This window comes from Fukomys damarensis, unplaced genomic scaffold, assembly GCF_012274545.1.
Source record: "Fukomys damarensis isolate Sample0158 unplaced genomic scaffold, DMR_v1.0_HiC HiC_scaffold_4, whole genome shotgun sequence".
In the NCBI taxonomy this organism is placed as follows: domain Eukaryota; kingdom Metazoa; phylum Chordata; class Mammalia; order Rodentia; family Bathyergidae; genus Fukomys; species Fukomys damarensis.
In genome coordinates this window covers 27783792-27811312 of record NW_022900916.1, presented here as the reverse complement: position 1 = coordinate 27811312, position 27521 = coordinate 27783792, and the positions used below count along the sequence as shown (strand labels likewise).

Sequence of the window (27521 nt, the reverse complement as noted above, 5' to 3'; positions counted from 1 at the left end):
TAGCCTCTAGGCAAATCTCACTGTGGGTTTGCCACAGCTACCCACTCTCTGGTTTCAGTGAACCCTGTTTCTCCCCACCCCAGATCCAGGCTCACCTTTTAGCTTTTTTACCCCTTGTCTCTGATATGACATGAAATCAATTTAAAAATAGCTGTACCTGTGCGGGACACTGGCTGTTTCACATATTTTCCTTCAATCTTTATAACAATCCTACAAACAAGGTAACCTTTTCATCCCAGTTCTACAGATAAGAAAAATAAGTACTGTAAAGTTTAAGCAACTGGCCCAAAGTCAACTGGCCAGTAAAGAAGGGCTGGGTGTCAGACCCAGGATAGCCTTGTTCAAAGCCTGTACCTGCAAATGTGTGCTCTCTGGTATATCTGTTAGCAACTGTAACTACTATGCAATGTCCAGTTGTACTTTAGTTGCATTATTTTGGAGGGAGGAAATTACTTACTTGGCTATTAGGTAAACACCAGTTTAAGCAACATACTTTTCTGAAACTGTGTCCCTCCCATTCAGGATGTCACATTATAGTCATTATGCCCCCTCTACTTCTCTTGGCAGAATACTTCCTCAGACTTCTCTTGGTTCTGATGACCTGGAAGATGCTGAACAGAACTAGTCAGGTGTTTAGTATAATGTCCCCGTGATGATGTCCTGGTGTTCGTCTCAGGAGTAGACTGTGGTTCTAAGTGTCTGGAAGGAAGACCATAGGTGCTATTTTATGACATCCCATCTAGGGGCCATGCTGTCCACGTGACTTTCTATTGTTGATGTTAACTCTGATCACCAGGCTGAAGTAGTATTTGTAACATTTCTCCCCTACAAAGTTACTCTTTTTTCATTTCTTAACAAATGTGGAAAGTTCATGTTCACAAGTTTTTCTTTTCTGAAGCCACTTCTTATTTAATCACAATTTGTACCTTATTTCTTGAAATATATCAGAACACTAAGCTAGAAGAGTCAGATATTAAACTATAAATTCTGTATGATCTCAACTTTCTTAAAATGACATACACATACATATAAAAAAGACTAGAGTGAAAGAGCTCAAATTTTGTTCTTAATACTTTTCCAAAAATGTTCTGTAGTGAACTAACTTTTTAAAATCTGGAAGAAGGAGAAAAAGCAGGGTGGGGACATGGGAGGGAGGGGTTGGAGTTTTTCTTTGGGGCTGGCTCAGAAAAAGCAGCCCTCAGGTAGCTGTAACACAAATGCTCCAAATGACAGCAATGTTCTCTGAAACCGGCTGCATGCTCTAGGGTATTCCCAGCTGCTTTTCTTTGCTTATAGAAGAATATAAATTTCCTCTAATGGAAAACATGCTATTAAAAAAAAAAAAAAAAACTTAGACTGAGTGTAACAACAGAAACTGAGAACAAGAAGAGAGGGAGGGAAAAAAGAAAGCAGGAAAAGAACAAATTTAGGCTTTAGGGTGTGAGAGGAGGATTCTTTTATGTTTATTCTGTTTGGGTTGTGCATGGGGGGAGGGGGGTGCCTGTGCATGAGTGCTGAGGACCAAACAAGGCATTGCCCATGCTTAGCAAGTGCTCTGCCACTGAGCTATATCCTCAGCCACCTCAAAAAGTGTTTTGCCTTGTTTTGTTGTTTCCCTTCAAAGTTCCCAGTGTCAGAAGGCACCCAGGCAATAATCTTTATTCCTTAGAGATATTTACTGCTTCTAGCCCAGTCAGCTTCCAATCCGTATTCCCATGTAGCTCAGTGGTGTAGCTCAGCGGTATAGTGTTTGCATAGCATACCCTAGATTCAATCCCCAGCGCTGCAAAAACAGAAACAAAAAACATGCTTTTCTAGAGCGAGTTGGAAATGTGACCATCAGTTGGCATAAATATGTCTCGAACATGTTACTATTACCCCTAGAGTCTACTCGTCCAGAATGGCACCATGTCCCTCCCATCTCCCCTGCAGTGGCCTGTCTTCTCCCTCAGTGGCAGGGTCTGTCCTCACAGTACGTGGAACAATCCTGGGCCCATGTAGGCCTGCTCTACTGATGGATTTATTGTCACTCAGGTGCCAATAACTGGCAGTTGCCCGGGAGTTGTTCAGTTCAGATTGTATATATTTTGAAGGGGGAAAAAAGATTCTTATTCCCAAAATTATAAATCTCTAAAGGAAGAATGTGGCCACCATGGTCCAAGAGAGTGGGGAAGGCTCATGCCCCTATATACAGACACAGACACAAGGGATTCACCCACCCTTCTGTTTACCCATGGTAAGAGGCTCCAGTTACACCAACAGCCAGGGAACAAGCTGAGCCTTTATAGAAGGAACAGTGCCTATGAGGTTCAATGCCTGGATGTCAATCTCTGAGAACAGCCCATGTGCTGCAGGTGCAAGCTGCTCATTCACACACCACAGAAAAGTTTCAGGGAGGCTGGGAGCAGGGGACCTTAGTGGTGGAGGGAAATAAAACTGCTCATTCTGGACATCAGAATATAAAAAGAGCAAAAATGCCTGACTCCACAAAAGACACTGTCTGAATCGTGTTTCCTGTCACAGCCACCTGCCTTTCCATTTGGATTCTGGGTTCTGTCTCATTAAACACAAAAGTTGATTCAGTTGGGTCCATCTAATTATTCTTATTAAATATGTAACCATAATAGTTTAATTGTAAATTAAAGTTGCATGCATGAATGAATCTGAATTCATTTTAATTTTACAATGGCCTAATGCCAAGGCCTTTTTATGGAGAAGATCCATCAGCCCAGATACTGGTCTCCTGGGAATTCAAGCCAATGTGCAAATGGAACATGTTTAACTAACAAGGGAGACTCTCGATCCCTTTTCCCGTCTCACTAGATTTATTATAGTAATAAAGCTGTTTTAAGAAGAAACACCGCATTTCCCAAATCTTAAAAAGAAATGTCAGACTTTTAGGCTGGCACTACCAGTTCTATAGAATCAAGATGTCACTTCAGGCCATCTGAATCTTGAACAAAAAGGCAAGTAGGTCTTAATTCACATGCCAACCTCATGACTAATTAGTAATGTCTGCTACTTCCAGATGGAAACATCGCACCTTGGTCTAGATTCTAAAATAATGAGTGATGTTGCACTTGAGCCTCACTTGCACAATTAGATGAAACCAGACTTATTTTCCACTAGCCAACAAGAGGCCACTAGGACACTGCAAAGCTCAGGGAAACTTCCCCTCTTCTAACTGGCAGTAACGACAGAGTGCTTTTGGGATAAGCAAGGATACAAAAATACCTTTAGTAAGTGAGGCTTTCTTGATTCTACACTGAAGACTGAAGTAGAACAAAGCATTAGCAGTCAACCCACTGTGTGCAGCCTGGGGGAAGACACGATGCCAGCATGGACAGCACGGGGCACAGGAATGCAAGAGCGTTCAAGGCTCCAACTAAGTTCAGACAGGAGTGAGGAGTGCCCAGGAGTAGTGCTAGGGAGCAAGAGGTGAGTCCAGAGGAAGAAGCAGGTCTGAGCCCTGCAGGGCCCCAGAACCCCAAATGAAGGGGTTGTAATCTGTTCTGAGAGCCGCAGGTCAGAAGAAAGATCATCTGGATGTAGAAAGTGGACAGAGGGGAATAAACAGTCACGAATTACTGTATAGGATGTGCTGTTCATGCCATTTCTTGCTGACAAAGGCTAACATAAATTTTTCAACATTACACTTGTTTGTAGTATTTATTTTTTCCTTTTCCATCAAAGACTTTTAAGCTTAAAATTCTTTAATGTTAAAATATCACTTGATAAATTATTTATAAGGACATTTTCAAAGTCAATACATGCTTTCTTCATGTAGCTGGTTTTAGTCACCGAAATGAATTTATAATAAATCAAATCATTAAACTGACCAACAAAGCCAGCTACTTTATTTTTTCTCAGTACTGGGTCCTGGGGATTAAACCGAGGACTTTCACACTGAGCTGTATCCCCAACCTTTTGTATTCTTTATTTTAAGGCAGCCTCCCAGGGCTAAGACTGCAGACCTGGCTAAAAGCTTCTTTTTGTATTTTGGTTTTCTTGTTTTGTTTTGTTTTGCTTTTTGATACCAGGGATGGAACTCAGGACCTTGCTCTTGCGAAGCAGGTGGTGGAACCACTGAGCTAAATCCCCAGTCTTAAAAGCTTCTAATAACTTGAGAAAAAAGCTTTTCTTGTTTTCAGGGGAATTTAAAAGGAAAACTTTTAAATGTGACTTTGGAATAGTGCTAGTGTGGGGCCTATCCCACCCTGGAGTGCCAGGCCAGCGCAGCTGTGTAGTGAAGAATTCACTCTACTCAGAGGTGTAGACTTCGCCCTTGCCCAGCCTCATTCGCCTGAGGCTTTGGCCACTGGACAGTTGTACGAGACTATCATGGGCACTTTGGGCCACACTGTGCCAGTTCTGGCATCCAGAGGAATGGGGACTACAGCTACAGTCAGCCCAACACAGCTGCAGGTTCTGCATCCCAGGATTCAACCAAACACACGGTGATAATACTGGAAGGAACAAGAAAAACTTGCCACTGAATTAAATATGTACAGATTTTTCTTTCTGCTCATTCTTCCCTACACAACGCAACTATTTACATGGGATTTACACTGCATGTGGACATCACACTGCAAAGATTTATGCAACTATGTTTTTACATAAAGGACTTCAGCATGGGCAGATTTGGGTATCCATGGGCAGTTCCTGGAATCCATCCCCTGTGGACACCAACAAACAACTGTACTAGCTAAGCTCCAAAAAGAAGCCCAGGAATCTGGGTTTGGAGGCCTGGAGGCCAGGCTGTAGTCAGGAAAGCACAACCTTTCCTGAACTGTGTGGGGAAAAAAAAACCCAGAAACCCAGAAGATAACAACCAAGCCAGAACTGATACTCATGGCAGTTTCCCCTGGTTGTCACCCAAGAGTGGGAGAACTCAAGGAGTCAATGAAAGAGAAAGTAGACCAGAGGGAGAAGGTTCAAGGGGCAAGGTGAGAAGCAGAGCCTAGGAAAGTATGAGTCACTGGAAAAGATGCTTTTGACAAGGACAAGTGGCACAGTGCCCTCCAGCTTAGTCACTAGAACCAAACAGTGAAGGCCACAGATGCACCTATGAAAGGGGGAGAACGCCTAAGTGAGGGTATTTTGCTCTTCCTTTAGCTCTCTCCCGTGATACCATGAGTTTATGGTTAGTGAATGCATTAGTAACCTGAAGTAAAGTCAAATGTGTGGGTTATTTAATTCAGACTGGTGATGACATACCTCTTTCTGTTGTTCTGGAAACATCTTCAGCACAGGACACGATCGATCTGAAAAATAAGATATAACACAAGGTGACTTGGAATCTCCACACTGGGGTGGAGAGATCTCTCATGACCTCCCACAGTCCCTGGCACATGGATCTCTGCTCCTCCTTTGTTCTCCTCCACATCTGAAGAGACTACGATGAAGTCAGTCTACACTGGGGACAGGGAGTGTGCGTCACTCTGCATCTAAGGCAGCTGGGGCTGACAGGTCCATTGCAGAGCCAGGCAGTCATACTGGAGCCGAAGGCTAAGGAAATTAGAGGCTAGAGACGGTGGGGGTGTGGGGGGAGCAAAGGAGGCCTGAGAGTTGGCAATGGGGGTGCTGTTGCCGGCAGTGAGACAGATGGGAATGGAAATGACACCCAGAGAAATTGCCCACTGGGAAAAGCCCTGAAAGGTTTAGTGGAAACTCAAACCTTTAAGGGCAGGTCATCTTGTGACATTTGAACTACTCTAGAGTCAGTAAGAAGTGGTAGGAACCATAGCAGGGTGACCTTGAGCGATGATCTGCCAGTCAGAACAGCCAGACTGTCATTTGATTTCAGGCCCTGCAAGTCCCTGGGGCCATTCCTTGTTCTTTATACACCATTTATTACAGACACTGAAGTCAAAACCTAATCCCTGCTAAACCAACATATACATACACACACTACCTACATACATAAAATTCCCTGCTAGATGCACACACATATATATGTTCTTACAGCTTAATTATGACTGTGGGCTATTTGCCTTTACTTTGCTAAATCTGAACCTATTTCCTTGATACTTCTTAGCATTCACAAGTATTTCCAAAGTCTCTAAAAAATGTCTGTGATTGCATAAGGAACACAAGGAAGGGAATAAATACAAGCAGCAACCTCCAGTCCTATATGGAGTCATTAGCAAGATAACCCACAGCTAGCCCAAGAGAGGATTTCTGTAGAGGGCGAGCAAGCCACACCGTGAGCAGCAGGCAGGTGGGTTTCCAATGAGTAGTTCCCTCTACATGGAGAGGTCGGAGGCTTCCCAGCAAAGGCAGGGAGAATGGAATCTCAGCATCCAAAAACATGAGGTACTGCCAGGATAACAGATGTGTGACAAGGACAGGCACAGGTGACAGAAAGTTTGATATGTAGTGAAGAGATGCCAGATCAGCTAAGGAACAGGATTTCTGGAGGATATGGTTGAATTGTAGCAGCCAAAAAGATATGTCCACGTCCACTTCCTGGGACCTGTGGGACTTAAATGGAAAAGGAGTCTTTGAAAATGTAATTAAATTAAGGATCTCCAATTGAGATCATCCTAGAGTACTGGAGGAGACCTTTAATCTAATGACCAGAGTCCTTATAAAAGAAAGGAGAACACAATGGGAAGAGGGAGGCAGAGAAAGGATGACGAGGCACGAGCCACAGAACACCTGAAGACACAAGAAACTAGAAGAGGTCAGGAAGGATCCTCCGCAAGGGCCTCCAGAGGGAACATGACCCTGCGGACACCCTGATATTGGACTGCTCATCTCCAGAACTGCGACAGAATAAGGTTTTGTTGTTTTAAGGACTAAGTTTATGGTAATACAGGAAGCCAATACAGAAGGGATCTGTGGGGAATAAAGTGGAAAGACAGGCTGGGGCTGAGGGTGGACGGGGGAAGCTCTTCGTGCATTAGTGCACTTAGTGTGGCTGGTGCTTCTACGGAGAGTCACGTGCTGAACACACGTGGAACACACACACGTGGGACACACACAGTGGTGCACAAGGCAGAGTCAGAGCTCCGGAGATGACTTCACAATTGAAATGCAGGGAAGATATGAAAGCACAGGGCACCTTGAGTCAAGAGAGGAAGGACATACAGTGTAGATAAACCTTGAAGCATATCACCACCCTTCAAGAATAAAACCTCCTGCCCTGTGTCCAGAGTGAGAGACTTAAGATAGTACCTACTTCTGTCAAGGTTCATGAGAAATGAGAACTAAATACTACTGGTAGGAATGTGAGCTATGCCAACACTTCTGAAAGAGTACTGCCATGAGTTTCAAAAGCATTTTTAAATTATGCTCTTTAATAGTTTGATTTCTGAAAACTCAACCTTAAAAAATCAATGCAATGATGAATGTGGTCATTATGTACTGCAGATATGTATTTAAAAAATTAAAAATCACTGCAATATGTACAACATATGTATAAATGAAAAAATGTCCAAAATATATATATATATTTTTTTTTTTAAATCAAAGAAACCAGGAGTCATGGCACACACCTATGATTCTGGTTACCTGGGAGACTGAAGCAGGAAAGTCAGAAGTTTGACACCAATCTGAGTACCTTAGCAAGACCCTTTCTCAAAATAAAGAATAAAAAGGGCTGCAGATTTGACTCAGTAACTTGCCTAGAATGAATAGGGCTTGGATCAATCCTTAGTATCACGAAAAGAAAACTAAAAAATAAAATGGAAACCTAAATGCCCACAAGTAAATTAGAAAAAGTGAATTGTGGTATACTTGATATTAGACTACCTTGTACACATTATAAATTAGATTACAGAAGAATATGAAAGACTGAGGCTGTTTGAGAAGTACCCTGTTTGTATTTTTTATTTTGCAACAGGGTCTTACTAAATCAGTAAGTTGCCCAGGCTGGGCTCAAACTTGGAATTCTTCAACTTCAGCCTCTAGAATGCTGGGATTATAGGCAGGTGCTATCACATTTGGCTGTTAATATTTTTTAAGTACCTTTTTATTTCTTTGCTTATTTAAGAACTGGAGGTTATACAAGATGAAGTTAACAGTGGTTCTCTGAGTGGCAGAAATAAGACTGTTTCCTTCCTTCTCTACATTTTTTCAAGATGACAATGCATGTTACTTCTAAAATAAGAAAAATGTATATTTTTAAAGAAAGTAAAAGCTACTGTGCTCACTTACTTTTATAACAAGCTCAAAAGTAAGTTAATTTCATTCTTGCTGAGCTCATTTTCTCCTACTTAAAAATCACTAACTTCTTACAGTCACATCTTAAGGACAGCTCATCAGTGAGGTTTATTTTAAATTCAAAGCTTAGTTAGGGCTACCTTTGTTCCTTTGTTTAGTTTGTACTGAGGATTGAATCCAAGGGTCCTTCATCCTCAGCCCTTTTTATTATTTATTCTGAAACAATGTCCCACACGTCCCACCAAGTTGCCCATGCCGGCCTCAAACTACCATTCTCCTGCCTTCGCCTCCCATGTGCTGGGATTAGAGGTGTGCAACTACCACACCCAGCTAGACAAATCATTTTTCACAGAGGTACCAAAACCACTAAAAGAACAGTCTTTTGGGGCTGGGGATTTAGCTCAGTGGTTCCGCTGCCTGCCTTGCAAACACAAGGTCCAGAATTCCAGTTCAATCCCTGGTACAAAAACAAAAAAACAAACAAACAAACAAAACAGTGCTGGTTGAAACTCTGGGCTTGACTCCATCCATTCATTCACCTGACTCTCAAGTCCAGAACACCCTCAGCATGGAGCCATGGGGCTGACCACGCTGAAGCTTCTCCAGGCATGATCTGGGGTTTTCTGGGCCCCACCTGGATCTGACCCTATCCCTAACTCTTCTGGCAGCTCCTCCTCCAACCCTGCTTCCACTGTGCCTCTGAGACTCACCTCAGAGTCAGCAAATGCCCCACAGCCCCTCCTCTCTCAGCAGTTGTGCCTTAGCTAGGTCTGGGCTTCTCCACCTTCCCCTCCTTTGTAACTCTTGTCCAGCCAAAACCACAGCTGAAATTTCCCCAAAAGTGGCTGCAAGGGAGACTCTTCAAGGGAGTCCCTCAAACCCTTCGGAAATAGATCAGTTCGAAGGTAGGTCAGTTCTGACTCCAAGGAAAGCAGCATCAAATGCTAGGGTGAGCAGTGAAAAGCGCTGCTTAGGAAAATTTACTTACAGCAAAGCTGCAGCGCCACTGCAATGGACAGAGAGGTTTCCCCTAGGTGTGTCCGGGCCAGGGGTCAGTGGGTGTAGTTTCCTCCAAGGTGTAAGGAATCTCGCTGGGGAACAGGGGCTATTTACTTTCAGTGTTTAGGGCTATAACCTAGACACCTTTTATCAGTGCCTAGGAATCTTTGAGGCACTAGGTTCAGGCAACCGGTAGCTGAGCTGCAGGGCAGTTGAGGCACTCCGATTTTCAGTTGGAACATAAAAAGAAACCGTAGGGCCTTATTATTTACCCTAAAGGGTTTGGTTTGGGGTTTTGTGCGTGTGTGTGTGTGTGTGTGTGTGTGTGTGTGTGTGTGTGTGTCTTACAGTCTCTAATGCCCACCTCTTGCAATGTTCCCTGAGCTGGAAGAAAAGGGTGGGCTCCCCTGTAAGGGCTTTCTTCTTAATTTCAGGAAGCACTACACACAAGTCCCAAAGCAAAAGTAAATATGTGACAGAGAATGTTACAAACCCTGTAATCACAATTTTTTAAAAGCTTCAGTCACTCAAGCTAGAATCCCAGAAACTGCTTTTGATTCCTTCCTTTCCCAACCTTTCCAAACCCTGGTCACTGAGCCTTCACAATCCTCTCTCCTACTGTTTCCAAAGTCCATTCCTTTCTCTCAGCTTCCGGTGTCACTGGCCTGGTCAAGCATTAATCTTTCTTTTCTGCACTCTAATTTGTTCAAGATCTTCCCATTAACTAAGTAGTACAACCTCCTCCACGGGCCATGGAAATAAACCGCACCTGATCCCTCAGCATTTATTATGGTTTAAGATTTAACACAGTTTAGTTTTTGGTTTGGTTTGGGCTTTTGGTTTTGTTTTGTTTTTGAGATAGGGTCTTGCTATGTAGCCCCAGTCTGGCCTCAGATTCAATGTGATCCTCCTGCCCCAGCCTCTGTGCTGGGGTTACAAGTGTGAGCTACCAGGCCCAGGTCACAGTTTTAGTTTTAAAAAAACTACTTATATGATTTTTAATCTAATCTTGTTTCATAATATTTTAAATGTGAGCCAATAAAATTGCCGCCATGTCTATTATAAAGCTATACATGAGTCACTAAAATATAAATTTACATTTGATAAATTTTACTAGAAAAAAACTTAAAACAGCAGATCCCAAAAACTAATCTTTAATATCACTTTGGGGCAAGTGAAAAAGAACAGGCCTATCAAGTCATCTAAGAAAGCCCTCAGGGCATTCGAACCTCCTAGGATCTAATCTTAAAAGTCACAGAAAAAGGTGGCCTTGGGGTCTGAGTTTGCTTTGTAGTTTCTTTAAAGAAACCCAGGGTTGTTTTTTTCTTTTGTTTTGTTTTGTTTTTGTCCTTGCAACTCTGAAATTTTATTTTTTTAAAGGAATACAGATTTGTTTTGTTTTGTTTTGTGACATCCTCCAAAAACAATGTTCCCATTGCTTTGAAGGACTCCCAAAAGAAAAAGAAAAAAACTCTAACCATCTATGTCTTACAAGGGTTCCTAAATGCTACTTAGGTTCATGACCAAGTTTTTAAGGACGCATAGCAAAAGAGGGAAAAGAAAAACGACGTATTAAGCTCCTCCCGAAAGATAAAATCTCAACCTAAAAGACTTTCCTTTATTCTGAGGTTATATTTGTCCTGTTTTGGAGGTACCAAAATATTCTTTCTCTTATAAAAAGACAGAACAGACTGCAGAGTTGGTAATAAAGTAGGTACTTATATATATATAAAGTAGGAGCTTACTTGTGTCCTGCTCCAAAAAGGAGTGCTTGTTCTAATATGCTCAAAAACTGTGTCAAACATTTGAATGGTATTGACCCATATGTAGTATCTCACATGCATTGTATCAAATCCTTTTAGTGGAATAAAGCGCCAAAAATTGTTAAAAAAAAAAAAAAAAAAGACAGAACATATCTGATGAAGGTAGAGATTTTTAGCCTTTTATATAAAAAGCAAGAAATCAACAATCTTGGGCAATACCCCCCAACCTTCTTTTTAGAATTTTAGCAGCATAAGAATTCCACAATTCAGCCAGGCGTGGTGGTGCATGCCTGTTATTCCAGCACTCAGAGGCTGAGGCAGGAGGATCTCCGTGAGATTGAGACCAGCCTGAGCTACATAGAGATTTCCAAGTCAATCTCAACTACATAGTGAAACCGTGTCTCAAAAAAAAAGAAAAAAAAAAGAATTCCACAATTCATAAGCATGTTAAAGTCTACCTGTAATCTCAGTGCTCTGGGAGGACAAGACAGACCTTAGCAACTTAGCAAGTTCCTGTTTCAAAATTTTTTTTAAAAAAATTTTTGTACTGGGAATTGAACTCGGGACCTTGCACTTACTTGCAAGGCAGGTGGCAATACCATTGAGCTAAATCCCTGGCCTGAAAAAAAGATTTTTAAAAGGGAGGGAGACCTAGCTCAGTGCAAATGCCCTGGATTCAATTCCCAGTCCTGCAGGGGGGAAAAAAGTCCACAATTCTGAATGCCACTCAGCATTCTCAAATCCTCTCCCAAGTATGAAGCCTGACAGTGTTTGCTGGGGTCCATCAGTGTCCTACCAGCTCCAGCCTGGTAGCTGTGGCTGCCTGGAGTGTGAAGGAAGATCACAAGGCATTGCTTGGCTCAATGGGAAAGGGGCACAGTCTATCAATTACTGTAGTTCGGTACAGAATGGAGGAAGCTGGTCAGGACATGGGAGGTCAAATGAGAGAGCGACAAGAATGCATCTGACAAGCACCAGCCCCTGGCCTAAGACTTGCCAGAGCCCATTATTAAAACCAGTTGGTAAAGTATAAGTGAAAAGATGTAATGGTATTTTAAGCCCTTTAATATACTATACATCACTGCTGAACACAAAGAAGGAAAAGACAGTGACATCGTGAGGGTGCTCAGCGGTCAGCAGGGCTCCCTCATGGTTCGTGATTCATTCCTGCTTCAACAAAAACTCAGCAAGCTGTAAAGGCTGAATCGCTTACTTCAAGGGTCTGCAAAACACCTAGAAAGGGCATTTAGCCAAGTTAGGGTGGTCAGGAAAGGGTCGTGGAAAGAAGTCAGAGAACTGACCAAAAGCCACAAAGCCAGCGGGAGTCTTTTTCAAAGAAATCTACCCTCATGATCGCTCATCTGCAATTCAAAGTCTAAAGATTACAAAATATAAAGGAAAATATAAATGTACTTAAGCAGTGGAACAAAAACCCAGACTAGCTGTATTCTAGGAAGGAAATGACAAAGTACAGTTCTTTGCAAATACATACGGATTGAAGCAATACCCTAAGTTAACAAATTATGCCTTCATAATTCTGAAAAGGCTCTGGTTTGAGGAACCTCCTTTTCGTTCAGTAGTTCTGCCTACGTACAGGCTCTGAGCCCCACGCTGCACTGCCTGCCTGCCTTACAAAAAAAGGTAATGGGCACAGAAGGCCATCCCTTCTGAGACAGGCCAGCATTCCAACTTCCACCTTCTCTGAGCACAAGGTACTGACTTTGAAATTGGAGCTCACACACCCTTACTTCTGGGAAGGAACCCTTCAGAAAGACCTGCCGCAGAGGCAAAGCCACAGGTGTAAGGCTGCTCACTGTAGCTCTGTTCATAAAAGACGAAGATAAGACAACTCATATGCCTATTATTAAGGAAACAATTAAATAAGGTGGGACACATTCATGGAATGTATACCTTATAGTTCAAAGAAAAAGGTAAGTGTAAGAGTTGAAATGGGGAGGTGTCCACAACATAAAAAGTAAAAACAGCAAACCGCTGGACAATACATACTGTCATTCCATGTGTGTGTATAAAATATGCACATATACACATTTACGAGCATATCTATTGTGAAAATAAAGAGATTCCAGAAGGATATATGACAAAATGAACATAATCAGGGAGAAAGGGGCTTTCTTTTTTTTTCTTTTCTTTTTTACTTTGTATATTCCTGGTTTGTTAACCTTTTAAAATACATTATTTTGTGATTTTTTTTTTTGGTACCGGGGATTGAACTCAGGTCCTTGCGCTTGCAAGGCAGGCCACCGAACCGCTGAGCTAAATCCCCGGCCCCTATTTTGTGATTTAAAAATATAAAAACAAATAACATATACATATAATCATCCTAGTAAATAAGAGCTATCTTTATTCCTCTTTTGATGAATCAGGAAAAAACAATTATTAGGAAAGCAATTGCTTGGGGAAGTGAAGGCTTGGCTCCTTCTCGCCAGCGCCTCTAGACATTTCTCCCAGCCTTCACTGGCACATCAGGTTGTATTTTTACTCAGTGCTGATCAGTCAAAACCAACACTTAATTTTTGAAGAAGGATTCACATTTGTGGAAAAATAAAATAAGAACTGCAGAGCAAATCCAGATGGTTTATAAGTGAGCAAAGCCCAGTTCTACATTTATCTATGGCAGGATCCTTGGCCTTAGGTCTCACTGATGCAACTTTCCAACTCCAGCCATCTTGCCTTCATCCTCTCCGAATATACTGTTTATTTGTCATTTATCCTGCTCTTGCCTCTAAATGGTTTGAAGCAGTTCCCAAATGGATTTAAGGTAATAAACAATAATTAATCTGAGAATGGTAAAATCGTTTTCAGGAACTAAGGTACAGAAATGGTTGAGAAGAAGGATTAAGTAAAAATGCTATTTTAAATAGAAACTGTTATGGCTTGTATCTAGATGCTCCCCCCAAAACCTCATGCAGTCATAGCTGGGGCTTTTCAGAGCTGGCTAGATCTAGGGTGTGTGATGTTGGAGTTAAGTGTGTGGTGCTGGGGTTAAAGGTGTGATGCGGGGATTAAATGTGTGATGCTGGGACTAAGGGTGTGTGGTTTGGCACAGTTCTGGGAGTGGATGACATGAAGGACCACCCTGGGTGTGCGTGGAACCACCCAAAGGGTAGAGAGTTTAGAAAGGAGAAAAGGGAGCGGTGGGGCTGCTGCTGTCTCCTCCCTACTTCACTGCTTTGCTGCCTTCCTGCCTTCTGCCTGCCTTGAACTCTTTCTTCTCAGTGATGCCTCTCTGCCACGCTACCCTGCCTTGGAGCCAGGTGTCTATGGACTGAAACCTCCTCAAACTGTGAGTCAAATAAACCTTTCCTCCTTTAACTTTGGGTGTTGGATATTTTGTCTCAGTAATGAGAAAAGTATATTTAATTTTCAGCTGATATGCACAAGTGTGCCTCAAAGTATGTACTATAAAGCTAAGATTTATAATAATCAAGAAAATAACAATCCAGAAAGACAATGGCACATTGTCCACTTCTACTGATTCAGTGCATAAATCTAAATTCATTAAACTTCCTCATTCTCCATAGAGGTCCCTAATATTTTTTATACACCATTCTGGTGACCAAGTAAGTAAAATAATCCTCTGGACACATGCTTACTTGCTCTACTGACACAGGGGTTTTGATCATCTTCAAAAGCTAGCTTAAAAGACAGTTCAGGTTTGGAGTACTGCACATGTGAGTTCAAATCCCAACAATGACACCATGACTGTGTGAACCTGAACAAAATCTCTGGAGAAAAGTGGATCTTGACAGTACCCATTTCATAGACTTGTTATATGTATTAAATCCCTAATATATGTAAATGTGCAATTAAAAGTTAAGTGTTTCCATTGGCTAAATTTGTGGTACCTTTTTCTTCAAAATGTAAGAACAACAGGACAGTATAAAAACTGTTTTATTCTTGGACTAGGACTATAACTCAGTGGTAGATCACATGCTTAGCACATATAAGACCCTGGATTCAATTTCCAGCACCACAAAAAACTGTATTATTCCACTATAAAGATGGATTGCATGCTCACACATATATCTCCACAGGTCAGAGAGAAAAAAGTAAGGTGTGTATTTGTCCCAAAGTATGCACGGGATCTCTGCTCATTAGCTGTAAGAAAGAACCACATGTAATCACAAACACTATGGAAAAAATTGGAAAAAAGAGAATGATATTGACAGAGAAAGAGTGTATTAACCTACTACTATTCAGGATAGACTGCATCAGAAATGTAGGCGTGCTCTAATACAGTCACCTCAGTTCTCAAGCTTTAGTCTTTCCACAATTCTGGTCACAGAATGCATTCCATAATTCTGGTTGAAAGAATACTTCATGAACTGAGGAACCACTGTACTGCTATGTCTAAAAATTCTATCCCAGATGTATTCTAACTGGTTCCAAGAAAGCCCCATTCTGAATATGATTTCATACCAATAGCAACCTAAAGACTTCTTCCGCATCTTAGATAAGGATAAGGACATGTACTCTAGGTACTTAGCACTTTTTGACACAGAATAAGAAAAGATTTAAGTAAGAATTTTTTTTAAGTTTCTACTACAGAAAACAAACAATAATAAAAACAGATACTATTTACACATGACCGTGTCAGCCCTGTACTGAGTATGTTATTATATTGCTTCTTTTAATTCTCATTACCACTCATTTTACAGATGAAGATGCCAAGGCTTAGAGAGGCGAAGTAACCTGCTCAGGGGCACCACCACAAGGTCACCAATTTGCTGAAGAGCAACATCAGGGAATTCAAAATCATCTGTCAGGAAAGTGACCCATCTGTCACATCAGATCAGAGTTATAAGCTCACAAACCCAGGGGAGCTTAGTCTCTCTCTGGATGGTCAAGCCTTTAGTAACTTTCCTCGTACCATCTTCCTCTGCAGCTGTGATCACAACGATATTTTAACCTTATTGAATACTGGGGCTGTCTCCCCTCAACTATAAGCTCCAAATAGTACAGCTCCTCAGTGTTCTCGCTTATTTAGGAACGCTGCCTCTGTCCTCCTAGTAGGCATATAGTAGACAGCAGCAGTCCCATTCACATTTACACTGAATGAATGAATGGAGAAAAACAATGCTCAGCCATGGTACTGTGCTAACGAAACACCAGTCTCTATGTATGAGACAACAACAATGCCAGCATGAGATGAGAGGGGCAAGAGGTTACTGAGGCAAAGCTTAGGACTGGAAGAGGATCTAAAGTACAAACCTCACAGTGGTGAGACACAGCAACACCTTTGGGTTTGAAGGAGGGCGGGGATAGTATGGACCCAGTCACCATCTCTGAAGTCATGCCACTTGGGCTGAGTGTTGCTGAGTGGCCCCGGGCTATTTAACCTCTGTGTGCCTAGAGCCCTCATCTATAAAATGGTGACTGACAGAACCTACAACTATATAGCTACCAAAGAGCAAACACATTGCTACATGAAAAATACCTTAAAGCCTGGCTCTCAGTAAGCACATAATAATTACTGCTGCTAATAGCTATTAGGTTTAAAAAAAAAAACAACCTAGTTTATCATTTGTGTTCCTCCCTTCAGTAAGCCCAGTGAACATGGGTTTCAAAGGCTGTAAGAGTTAAGGAGTGAGGGCTTTCTTTCCCTCTGATCACTTAATACAAGACAAACCATTACAGTTAAAGGATAATATAATTACAACAATGATTCACTGTTCCCAGCAATAACCCTGGATTCTCGACAATCATAGGTTTTACTTTCAGGTCTGAAATCACGTGATTCTAAGCCAATTTTACTTCGTAATCCAGACAAAGAATCCAAAATTAGTATCTGCTGCAAAGAAATGGGATTCCATTTTTTTTAACTCTGGGTATAATATTAAATGCCTAGGTTGTAAAAGACATAGCATAAATATAACTTGATACAAGCATCAAAATCTCAAATCTGGCAGCTTCAGTTTTATTTGTGTAAAAGAATATCTTTTTACAATTGTTTTCCTAACAGCAATACATAAACTCATCTGCTCTTGTATCATATTAGCTATCTTGCAATTAAAAATACTATCAAGTATTTAGTAATTTTAAAAAGCTATAAAGACATCATTGGAATAGTGGTGCTATTTTAATGTGGACCTATTTATTAGATAACATACTATATAAAATTAAATTTCACCAATATGGTAAGAGCATTTTAGTTATCTTGAAGAATGCTTTTGTTCCTAGGTTTGACTCCTGTACACATTCTCATGATCACTTTCTGTGCACTTAAACACACAAATTATTTACTCATCTTCAACCCAAATTAACGCAACTTTGAGTTCTAATCCATTCCACTAGGTTTTTTATTATTTTTCCCGCTATTTTAACCTGCTATTTCCTTCCTCTGATATCCTCTTAAAATGTTTTAAACAGAAGAGAATGCAGTTGGCAGGCTATATTTTTGACCCTCAATTACGAAAGTGAAAGGAACTGAAACTGAAAATAAAGGAAATCACAGCTCAAAAATAGTTACTAAATCTCAGCGATTTTTTGCATCATGTCTATGTCAACAAGGAAAAGCCCAAGGGTTTCGCAGCAATACATTTTAAACAACCTGTACAGGACCATCGCATAGTATACTCAATCATAACACAAATATTGAACCAGTCAAAGCACTAAGTCCTTTATGACAATGGACTAGCTTCTGAAAAGACATCCACATAAATAAACTTCAGTCTAACAAAACAAAAAAGGAGTAACTTCTTTAAATAGAAAATTATATTTGTTACCTGTCAGAAGTTTGAGTTCTCCAGGGCTCAATATTTGCTATCAGGTTGATGTCAGGCTCAATTTCATAATATGTTTTGTTTTGTTTTGTTTTTTTAATGCCACAAGTGAACAGCAAGTTTTAAGAGGAGGGAGAAAGTGGTGACGAGCAGGAGGCGGGGTTTTATTACATAAATATTTAGGCAAAAAATAAATGTGGCCACCCTGGTTTCTCAGAGCCCCAAATTCATGTAACATCCAAATAACTTAACCCTTATAATATGTAGTTCTCGACAGGCACTTACTTCTTCTGAATATTCTTTTCAGAGCACGCCAGATAGACTGGCATTTCCCCGCCCCCATGCTAGCAAAAGATCAGAACAGCCCAGGCAAACAAACACTTAAAGCATGTTTCAGGAGAGGAGAGGAATGGTATTCAGGAGAAGACAAGCTCAGTTTATGGTTCTAAAAGACTCAAGCACAACATTGTATCTACAGCTAAAGTACACTGAAGCTGGGCATCAGGGGGCTGAGGCAGGACTTTCATGAGTTTGAGGCCAGCCTGAACTACACAGTGAGTTCAAGGCTAACCTGAACCAGAAAGCGAGACCCTGTCTTAAAATTTAAAAAAAAACAAACAAAAAACAACTGAAAAGTGTTTCACCAGCATAGATCTCAAGCTAAGTGTTCTTAACACAATCAAAAATTTAAGAAAAGAAAATAATCAGGTATCACCTACAGAGTGGTTTTCTTATTGACTCTCAGGGCAGACTGAGAGCAAGAAATGCTAGTATCTCTAAAGTGGTAGGAATGTGAATGCTTCCTCTAAACACATACACACACACCTATCCCTTCCCCCATTCTTGCCACATGCTTTCTTCATCTTAATTCCTCTGCGAGCTTCACCTGTTTTTTAACATCAACACTCCATCCTTTCCTGGGAGACTCAGCACAATGCATAAGAGAAGAAAATGGGGTAGGGACCTGTTCCTTGAGATCAGTCTCCTCCAAACCCTGAAGATTCTCTACATTCCCAAGAACAAGCTCTACATGCCTACATACCACAGATGCCAAATAGCCCACAGACAACCCAGAAAGGTCCCAGCTCATCTAAGGGCCCAGCCATCAGTGATCTGCCAAAGCCACACAGGAAGATTTTGGCTCCTCTTTCAGAAGAAGCAGGCAACAAAAGTGCCCAACTGTGAGAGGCAGCTCCAGCCCACTGACTGCTCTCTTCTCTGAACAAACTGGGCCCTGGTAACTTAGTGCCCACAGGGTATGAAGCAGTGACCCCTGTGTATCAGCACACCTGTGGTACGGAGGCAGGAGCAGCGGTGAATCCCTAGTTCAGAGGTCAGGCCACTCAGTGTTGGGGGACACAAAAGATGGGATGAGTGGGAAGAAGATGCTGGAGTCACAGCTCAGAAGATAACCCACCGCCCCACTTAAAGCAGGCTGGCGACGGCCGTGCTATGCCGTCTGTCATCCGCTCCCTGCCTGTGTGCCGGAGCACTAAGTGCTACAGTCCAGCCTGCACCTGGATCCACGTGCTGACAGGCCTTGTTTTCTGCTTCCTTGAGTGCTCCCACCACGCAAGGGAGACCCTCCTGCCCTTCTCCTGGACAGTGGGCCCAGGGACCTGCTGCCTCTTTCTGCCAATCCCTGCCCTTCCCTCTGGTGAAGGAAAACACCAACGGCAAACAACCAAGGCCCTTAGAGTGCCAAGCACTGCACACATGAACTCATTTGCTCCCCACCAAAGCCCTTTATTAAACTAATTAACTACAAAGCCCCACTTTAGCTATTAGAAAACTGAAGTGCAGAGAGATTAAGTGACTTTCTTGAGGACCAACTAGTGAAAGGCAGTCAAGTTTCAAACCCACCAAGAGCAGCAGAGTCCCCGCTCCGAGCACACAAGCTGCACTGCCCCTCACCCACAACTCATCAGACATCTTGCTACCCCAGCCTCCCCAGAGCCTCTCGGGGCCAGCTCCGCTCAGCTCCAGCCACATTCCCATTTACTCAGTCTAAGGATCCGCTAGGTTCTCCTCCTCTCTCCTGCCTAGATTGAGTACCCAGAACAAAGCCTCAGGCTTTTGTAATAGCACCTCTGTATTACTTTCCTAACACTACTATAATAAACTGTCACCAACTTAGTGGCTTATAGCAACGCAAATCTGTCTCCCCATTTTGTAAGTGCACAGGTCAACATAGGTCTTTCCAGGCAAAATCAAGGTGGCAGCAAGGCTGCATTCTGTCAGGAGGCTCCGGGGTAGAATTTGCTTCCTTGCCTACTTTAGCTCCTAGCAGTGCCTCTTTTCCTTGGCTCCTGGCTCCTTCTTCCACCTCAAAGCCAGCAACAGACTGTCTCTAAGATTCTTCTGTTATCACATCTCCCTCTGACCACCACCAGGAAAGTTTCTCTGCTTTGGAGACTCATAGGATTAGACAGAGCCTACCCCCAGGATTACCCTGGCCAAGCTCCTAATCTCAGGGCCCTAAATCTAACCTTATCTTGCAAAGTCCTTTTTGCCAGGTAGAGAAATCTATTCACAAGTTTCAGCCATTAAAACTTGAACATCTTAGGGAGTCAACATTCTACCTATTACAAGCTTTGTGTATAAACTTCGAACAGCGGGGCATGATGGCACATGCCTATAATCCCAGCACTTGGGAGGCTGAGGCAGGAAAACTGACATGCATTTGAGGTCATCTGAACTGTCTAGTGAGAAATTAAAAAAAAAACAAAAAGCTAATCTTGAACAGAGTGGTCTCCTAACAAGTAAGGAACAGATGGATTCCCATCACACTTCTCCCCTGGATGCTTGATTATGTGACCTTCCATTGATCTCTCATCTTGTGCATTACTCCTGTGTCCCCAGATTGCCCAAGAGCTCTTTAAAGTTTCCCCTTTTAACTTCCCCAGTAGTGACAGTAACACTACTGGTGAACACCTCATAGTAGACACATGAGCATGTGTGAGAGTCTGGGAACAAATCATGAGTTCAATCCCCCCTTAGACTGTTGCTTTATTTTCTATTTTGGGAGGGGGAGGTTATAAATCTATCACTTTTTTCAAAATGAAAAAAAAATACAAAAGAATATAAAAACTCTCCCTCTGTACCCTACCCCCTGGTCATTCTTATACTTCCAGAAATACCTTATGTATGTACAAGCATATAAATATATTTATTATTCGCCCCTTCTTTTCTGTAAATGGTAGCATAGTGTATTTCCTTCCAATTCCTCTCTCTCTCTCTCTCTCTCTCTCTCTATTACTTAATAACGTAGACCACTCCCCATCTAACACAGAGCACACAACTTCCTTCTTTGTGGCTGTGAACCATTCCACTGTGCAGCAGCACAATTCAATTTGACAGACACTCAGATGTTCTTGTGCTATTATCAGTAGCATTCAGTAAAGCCCCCCACACTGCAAAAGCCCCACTTCAGGAGTGTATCCACGTCCTCTATCCAGTGTGTGACACTGGGGAGAAAGTTAAAGCCACCATTCTAAAGGACAAGGCCTGCCTCTGTCCAATCCTTATGAGCCGCGGCCAACCTTCCCTTTGTCATAATTCCTGATGCCCATTCATACTGGCACCTCAGTCCCTAACTCTGCTACCCGAGGCCATTTGTGCCTCCTGCTCCCTTGGCATTTCTCCCTCTCCTCCCCCACCACCCAATTTCAAGGCAGCTCCTTCCCATCCCTCAGGCCTCCCCTGCACCACCTCCTGAGAGAACCCCCACTACCCACTAATGCCAACACCCCAGGAATGCTCCATCCTTTCATTTTTGTCTCAGACCTTATCACAGTTGGTGTTATATTACCTATTAATCTATTTTCTTATTTATTATCTGCCATCTCCAAAGTCCCCTGAGGGCAGAGACTTGGTCCAAATTATTCATACTATATAATTTTAGCACAGAGTCTGGCATACAGTCATGCCAAAGAGGGGGGTAAATTAAATTTGATTAATTTTCTTCATTTCTACAACATCATCATCACCATCATCAAGTTTATAAGCAGCCCAGCTACCTGGGATGGGAGAGGGACATCAGCACAAGACGCCGAGCTCCTCCTGCCTGCCACTCTTGGCTAATCCTTCCTCTTGTGTGAAAAGAATACTCTTGGCCAACAATACCCTAGCAGGGAACACCTTAAAGACCCCCTCTATTGGTTTTCCTCTATTGGTGCCTATCTTTCCTCTTGACCTAACTCCACTGGACTGTGTAGGACAAGTTGGGAAATAATGTTAAAATTTTGCCATTAAAAATAAAAGGTAATGGGGGTTTGGGGTTGTAACTCAGTGGTAGGGTACATACTTAGTATGTGCGTGTCCCTGGGTTCAATCTTTAGCACAACAAAAATAAATAACCCAAAACAGCAATCAAATAAAAATAAGTGATTGCTTACCACATGCCAAATAGCACATGAAGCTAGCAACATGAATTATTCCATGTAATCCTCATGCAGGCCGGGTACCACTGTTACTTCAAGTTTATGGCTGGCTAAGAAAATGATACCTAAGTCTTACGGCTGGTAAGTAGAGAGGCCATGATTTGAGTCCACGTAAACACTCAGAAGAGCCTTCATTTTCACGATGTGGGACCCCCCTACTACTAAAAGGATACTCACACTTTCTCCTTGGAAATAAATGCTTAAAAGATAATCACTAGTGGAAGACAGCAACCAAAATACTGAGTCATTAATAAGTTCAAATGCTTTAGGGCTACAGAGTTCTGACTGTATATAAATCTGGGAAAGCCAATAGCAACACATCTGAAAATTACACCGTCATCTTCAGAAAGGAAGTAACACATGACAGACCTGTTTAAGGTAATCAGCCAACTAACAGGCTAACTGGAGGGCAATGACAAGTATTGTGTGTCAGAGAGTTCCTGGTTTGGTCCTGGTTAGGGATTTTAGAAATATATATATGTGTATATGTGTGTGTAAATGACACTCCTCTGAGTTTTAAGACCTAACTATGCCATGACACAGTTAAGAACGAGGTCACTTGTAATGGAAAATCACTGAATGTACCAAAAGAAACAGCACTGACAACAGGGCTACCGAAAGTAGGAGAATAGAGGTGGAGGCTTCAAAGAGAAGGCAGAACCTAACAAGGCCTTGATGTTCACATGAGATCAAGCACGGAAATCAGCACCTGCCTGGGGTAGGCAGAAGGTGCTCAATTCCCAGAAGGGGAGGTGGGGGCTAGGCTGGAAGAAAAAGTCACTCTGGAAGGGATGTCAAGGGCATTTTAGGGTAGGGAGGTCCCTGAAAAAGGAAAGAAAGATACTGGCCTCCTATCTGTTAGAAGGCAGGGACAGAGCATAGCTGTAACTCTTAAGAGGATTGGGTTTCTAGGACAGTCCTCCCCTACTGCCTATCCCATGGATACCAAAATCCAAGGATTCTCAAGCACCTGACATAGAATGGCATAGCATTTGCATATAACTTATGCACATCCTATCTCATACTTTAAATCACCTCTAGATTACTTATCAAACAATACAACAACCACACATCACTTCATTCACATGGATTCAGTGTGGTACTTGCTATTCAGTACAAAGAAAATTCCAATTTTTCTTTCTGGAACCTTCTGAAATTATTTTTTCCTATTCATAAGTGAGTTGAATCCATCAGCACGGAGCTCACAGATATGGAAAGCTGACTATAAATGGAAGCCTAGCACAATGGCAGGGCACTGTCTGGGCATGGGTGGAGGACAGGTTGCCAAGGACGGCAGTTACAGGACAAGCCCTTCATCAGAGGCTGCTGGAAACCACCAGCCGGAAGAGCTCATGGACTTGAGGTAGCTGGGGGAAATAAGAAAGTACAGTTAAAACAACAATAAGCAGAACACAGAGGATCTGGGGGCAGTGAAACTATTTTGTATGACACTGTAATGGTGGATATGTGACATTGCACGTTCCTCAAAATTCATAGAATGTACAATAGCAAAAATGAGCCCTATCATAAACTTTGGGTGATAAGGATATATCAGTATAAGTTCACTGACTGTAACAAATGAACCACTCTACTAGGAGAGCTAATATTGAGCAAAGTTATTCATCGGGGGATACTTTTTCTGTTCAATTGTGCTGTGAATCTAAAACTGCTCTAAAAAATAAAGTATTAAAATATATAAATAACGAGAAGAACTTGGACAGAGGGCATGATGGAGAAAAAGGAGTCAGGGTTGACTCACAGGCTGGGTGACTGGGAGAATGTTAGTGTTAACAGGAGGCAGAATAAGGAAGTTGAAAAAAGGAGAGCCTGGCTTGGAGGTAAAAGAGAGGATGAGTTCAACTAGGAACATGGTAAGATGACAAAGATCATCCACTCAGACCTCTGTGCAGCTGAAGAAAGGAAAGGGTATAGGTATGTTCACTGGAGGAAGAAAACAGCATTAAATGGCCCACTTTTACATTGAGAAAGGCGCTCATGTGTATATATATTTGGGGGGGGGTACAGGGGATTGAACTTGGGTCCTTGCGCTTGCAAGGCAGGCCACCAAACCGCTGAGCTAAATCCCCAGCCCAAGAAAAAGCTTTTAAAAAGGAAAAGCATTGTGACACATGAGAAATCCCCATCTTTCCAGCACACTCACCCCTCTGACTCAAAGATCAACTGCTGGGGAAGGAAAGCATTTCTTGTAAGAATGAGAACACAAGAAATTATATGCAATCTGCTGGTCATGTAAAAATCCACCCAAAGGGACACTGATCCAAACCTGGAAAACTAGCAAGTCATCCGAGGGACAGGCAGATTTCCCTTGTGAACAAGCAGCACCCTCTACCCTGTGAGGGAAAGTCCAGATGACTGGGAGACACGGCGCAGCTGTTCAAGGCCACACCACCTGGCTGGGCATTCACATTCTGCCCTTTGGCAAGGAAACTGTTTAATGTCCCAGTGTCTCAGTTTCCTCCTCTATAAAAACGGGGCAACTGCCTACTTTATGGATCTGCTGTAAAACATCGAAGGAGCAATATGGCAGTGTGTGTGTAGCACACGCTGTGGCAGCTGTGGTCATCACCTTGGACTTTTCCAAGTCCCCTGAGGTGAAAAGTACAGAAGTCCCTCTCTCGTGATCATGGAACATTTACTCCTTTAAAAAACATTTTTTTTCTCAAGTAGTTTGACAAATGGGATAATAATATTTAGAGACCCGAATGGTTTCAGTCTATATGCTCTGAAACTCAGCCTGCCCATACAGGTTACACACCAAGCCACTTTCTACTAGATCACTCATGTACCCATGGTCATCCAATGCCTGGCCTGAACTCGGGAAGCCTGAAATAAGACAGAAAATTCCTTTGAAAGTGGGTGAAATAACAAAGTTTTGATTTTGGATTTTTTTGTTTTTCGTTTGTGGTACTAGGGATTGAATCCAAGGCCTTTGCACTGAGCTATATCCTCAAGCCTTTTGTAGTTTTTGAGATGGGATTCCACTAAGTTCCCAAGCTGGCCTCAAATTCATGTTCTTTCTGCCTCAACCTCCCAGAGAGCTAGGATTACAGGCATGTGCTACCATGCCCAGATCAAAGTTATTATTCTTCATTTTATTTTCCAGAAGTACTGATAATCTAAAGACATTTGACATGTGTCTGTCGGTAGACAGCTTGGCTGATTCTCAAAACAGGCCATGGTTTTTCAGAGCTAAACAATCACTAGGGAATTTAATGACTAGAAAGTCAGCATTAGGTTAGCATGTCATTGGAAATCATGATACTGACTTCCCTACACAGGAACTGCCCATGTGTTGGACAGAAGGATCTCCATCTCTCAAGGTCTGATCACTGGAAAACAAGCAGATGAAGACTCCATCTTTTACTCTAAGACTCCAGTACCCACAGCTAAGGTGATTCCACCCCCTAACCAGCTGTGTCTTCTGAACTTCAGGTACAGCAAGGACACCTGCCTCCCCCTGACCTCTTCCAAAAGCCACTCTGGGTAAGAGCTACTCTATCAGTAAGATATCAGAAGATAATTATAGTGCGATGCGAAACTGTTTTTCTGTAACTTCAAGGAATGTTGGTTTCCTACATACAAAGGCCTTTGTTCTGCCTTTGATCATTTGGGTTTTTGTGCATAAGAGAAGAACTGGGCACCGTCCAGTTCTAGAGAATAGACTCTGGATCTCAGGGAAAGGCAAGCAGGGAGAGAGAAAGGGACCCAGGAACCCTACAAGTGGCTGCTCCATAACCCAGTAAAATCCACTGAACTAACAAAACCCATGATGGGGTGGATTTCCCCAGCAGTGAGGGAAGGGGCTGACTCTGTGTAAGGACAGGTGAACAGAAAGAGCCCAGGAGCCCTCCTCAACCTGCACCACAGAGAATTAGCAAAGGACCCAGGCAGGGCCTTGGATTTCCATTGCCCATGAGCCTCTGGGGTCTCCCGAGTTAAAACAGAATGTCTTTCTTCCCCCACGGTAACTGGACACAATGTGGTTTTACTATTTAACACCTAACCAACCACTACCCGCTCTCATTTTGTGTTCACCTCACTGGTCTTACATAACATCCAAGTTTTTCAGGAAAGGGTGATAAACTAGAACTAAAATCAGTGTAGCAACAATTCTAGTATGTCTCCCCTGACACATCCCACTTCTTGATACTGGTCTGGCTTTGCAGTGTGATTCCCACCTTGACCCTCTCCTGTCCATTAACACCTCGGGCACTACCACCAGGCTTAGCTGTTTATAAGGATGGGAGCAAATCAGGGGAGCAACATCTTCCAATTCATGCACCTTAAAAGACTACTCTAGCCATGTGTGGTGGTGCACACCTGTATCCCAGCACTCTGGGAGGCTGAGGCAGAAGGGCTGAAAGTTTGAGCCAGTCTGGACAATTTAGTATCTTAGTGAGAGTCTGTCTCAAAATTTAAAAATTAAAGAAAAAGAAAAAGAACTGTAGCTCAGGGAAAAGACCCTGCTGGGTTTAATCCCCACTACACCTCCCAAAAAAAAGTTACTCTGGCTGTCTTTAGGAAACTGAATAGGGGGAAAGCAGAACAAGAGAATCATCTGCAACTAATATGAAAGTATGTGACAGCTGCCTGAGATTGGGGGCCACAGGATCAGAGAAGCAACCATGACTGTAAGGTAGCTCAGATGTAAGGTGAAGACAACACATGGCTCCTAGTTTCCAGCCTGGATGAGTGGATGGTAAGGGCGCTATTCAGATGGGGGAGGACCAAGAGATGGCTGGGGACAAGAGGGAACTCAGATGAACTACTGAACTGAAACTCAGTCCTGAGCCTGCATACGGACAGTCCCTTTCCACTTTCTATACCCCACTTTATATTCTCGACTCACCTCCTTCTTACAGAGAGGACCCAAACTGTCAAGTTCCAGGCTCCACAAAACTGGGGAGGGTAGGATCAACAGCATTGGGCAAGTTAACCTGAGATGTCTGTGATACATCCAAGAAGTCACTGGCAAATTCAACATTAGATGCCTAAGCCTGGAAGTCTCAAGAGAGATGGACATTAGCATGAGGGAGTTAGTAGTTTATGCACAATACTTAATGACCTGGAAACAAAGAAATCCAGCTTGTCCAGTGTTTGTTGTGGTCTCTGGATCACCCAAGAATGTGATAGAGTCCCAAGTCTCATCCTGGACCTACTGGATTAGAATACTGATGCCTAGAAGCCAGCTTTTACAGGTTTCCCAAATGATTCTTATGCATAAAAATGTGTGAAAACTATCCAGACACAGTGATACACACCTGTAATCCCAGTACTCTGGAAGGCTGAGGCAGGAAGATAGCAAGAGGGTGAGAGGAGGTTGGGAATGTAGCTCATGCAAAGGACCTAGGTTCAATCCCTAGTACCATTAAAAAAAAAAAAAAAAA

The 27521-nt window shown here is 42.4% G+C and overlaps 1 protein-coding gene across 2 annotated transcripts in view; it reads right to left on the bottom strand.

Annotated features, from left to right (window-relative positions):
* Snx10 (sorting nexin 10) overlaps positions 1-27521 on the bottom strand; it is a 48731-nt gene that overhangs the window by 17388 nt on the left and 3822 nt on the right. Inside the window, exons 1-2 of one of the 2 annotated variants that reach the window (XM_010628267.3) lie at positions 17675-17783; positions 5218-5264 (exon numbers count right to left, since the gene is read on the bottom strand). In XM_010628267.3, coding sequence (XP_010626569.1) covers positions 5218-5241 — 24 coding nt within the window. In that variant the 5' untranslated portion in view covers positions 5242-5264; positions 17675-17783. Of the gene's footprint in view, positions 1-5217; positions 5265-17674; positions 17784-27521 lie in introns of those variants that run through there. The other variant, XM_010628268.3, reaches the window with a different exon arrangement.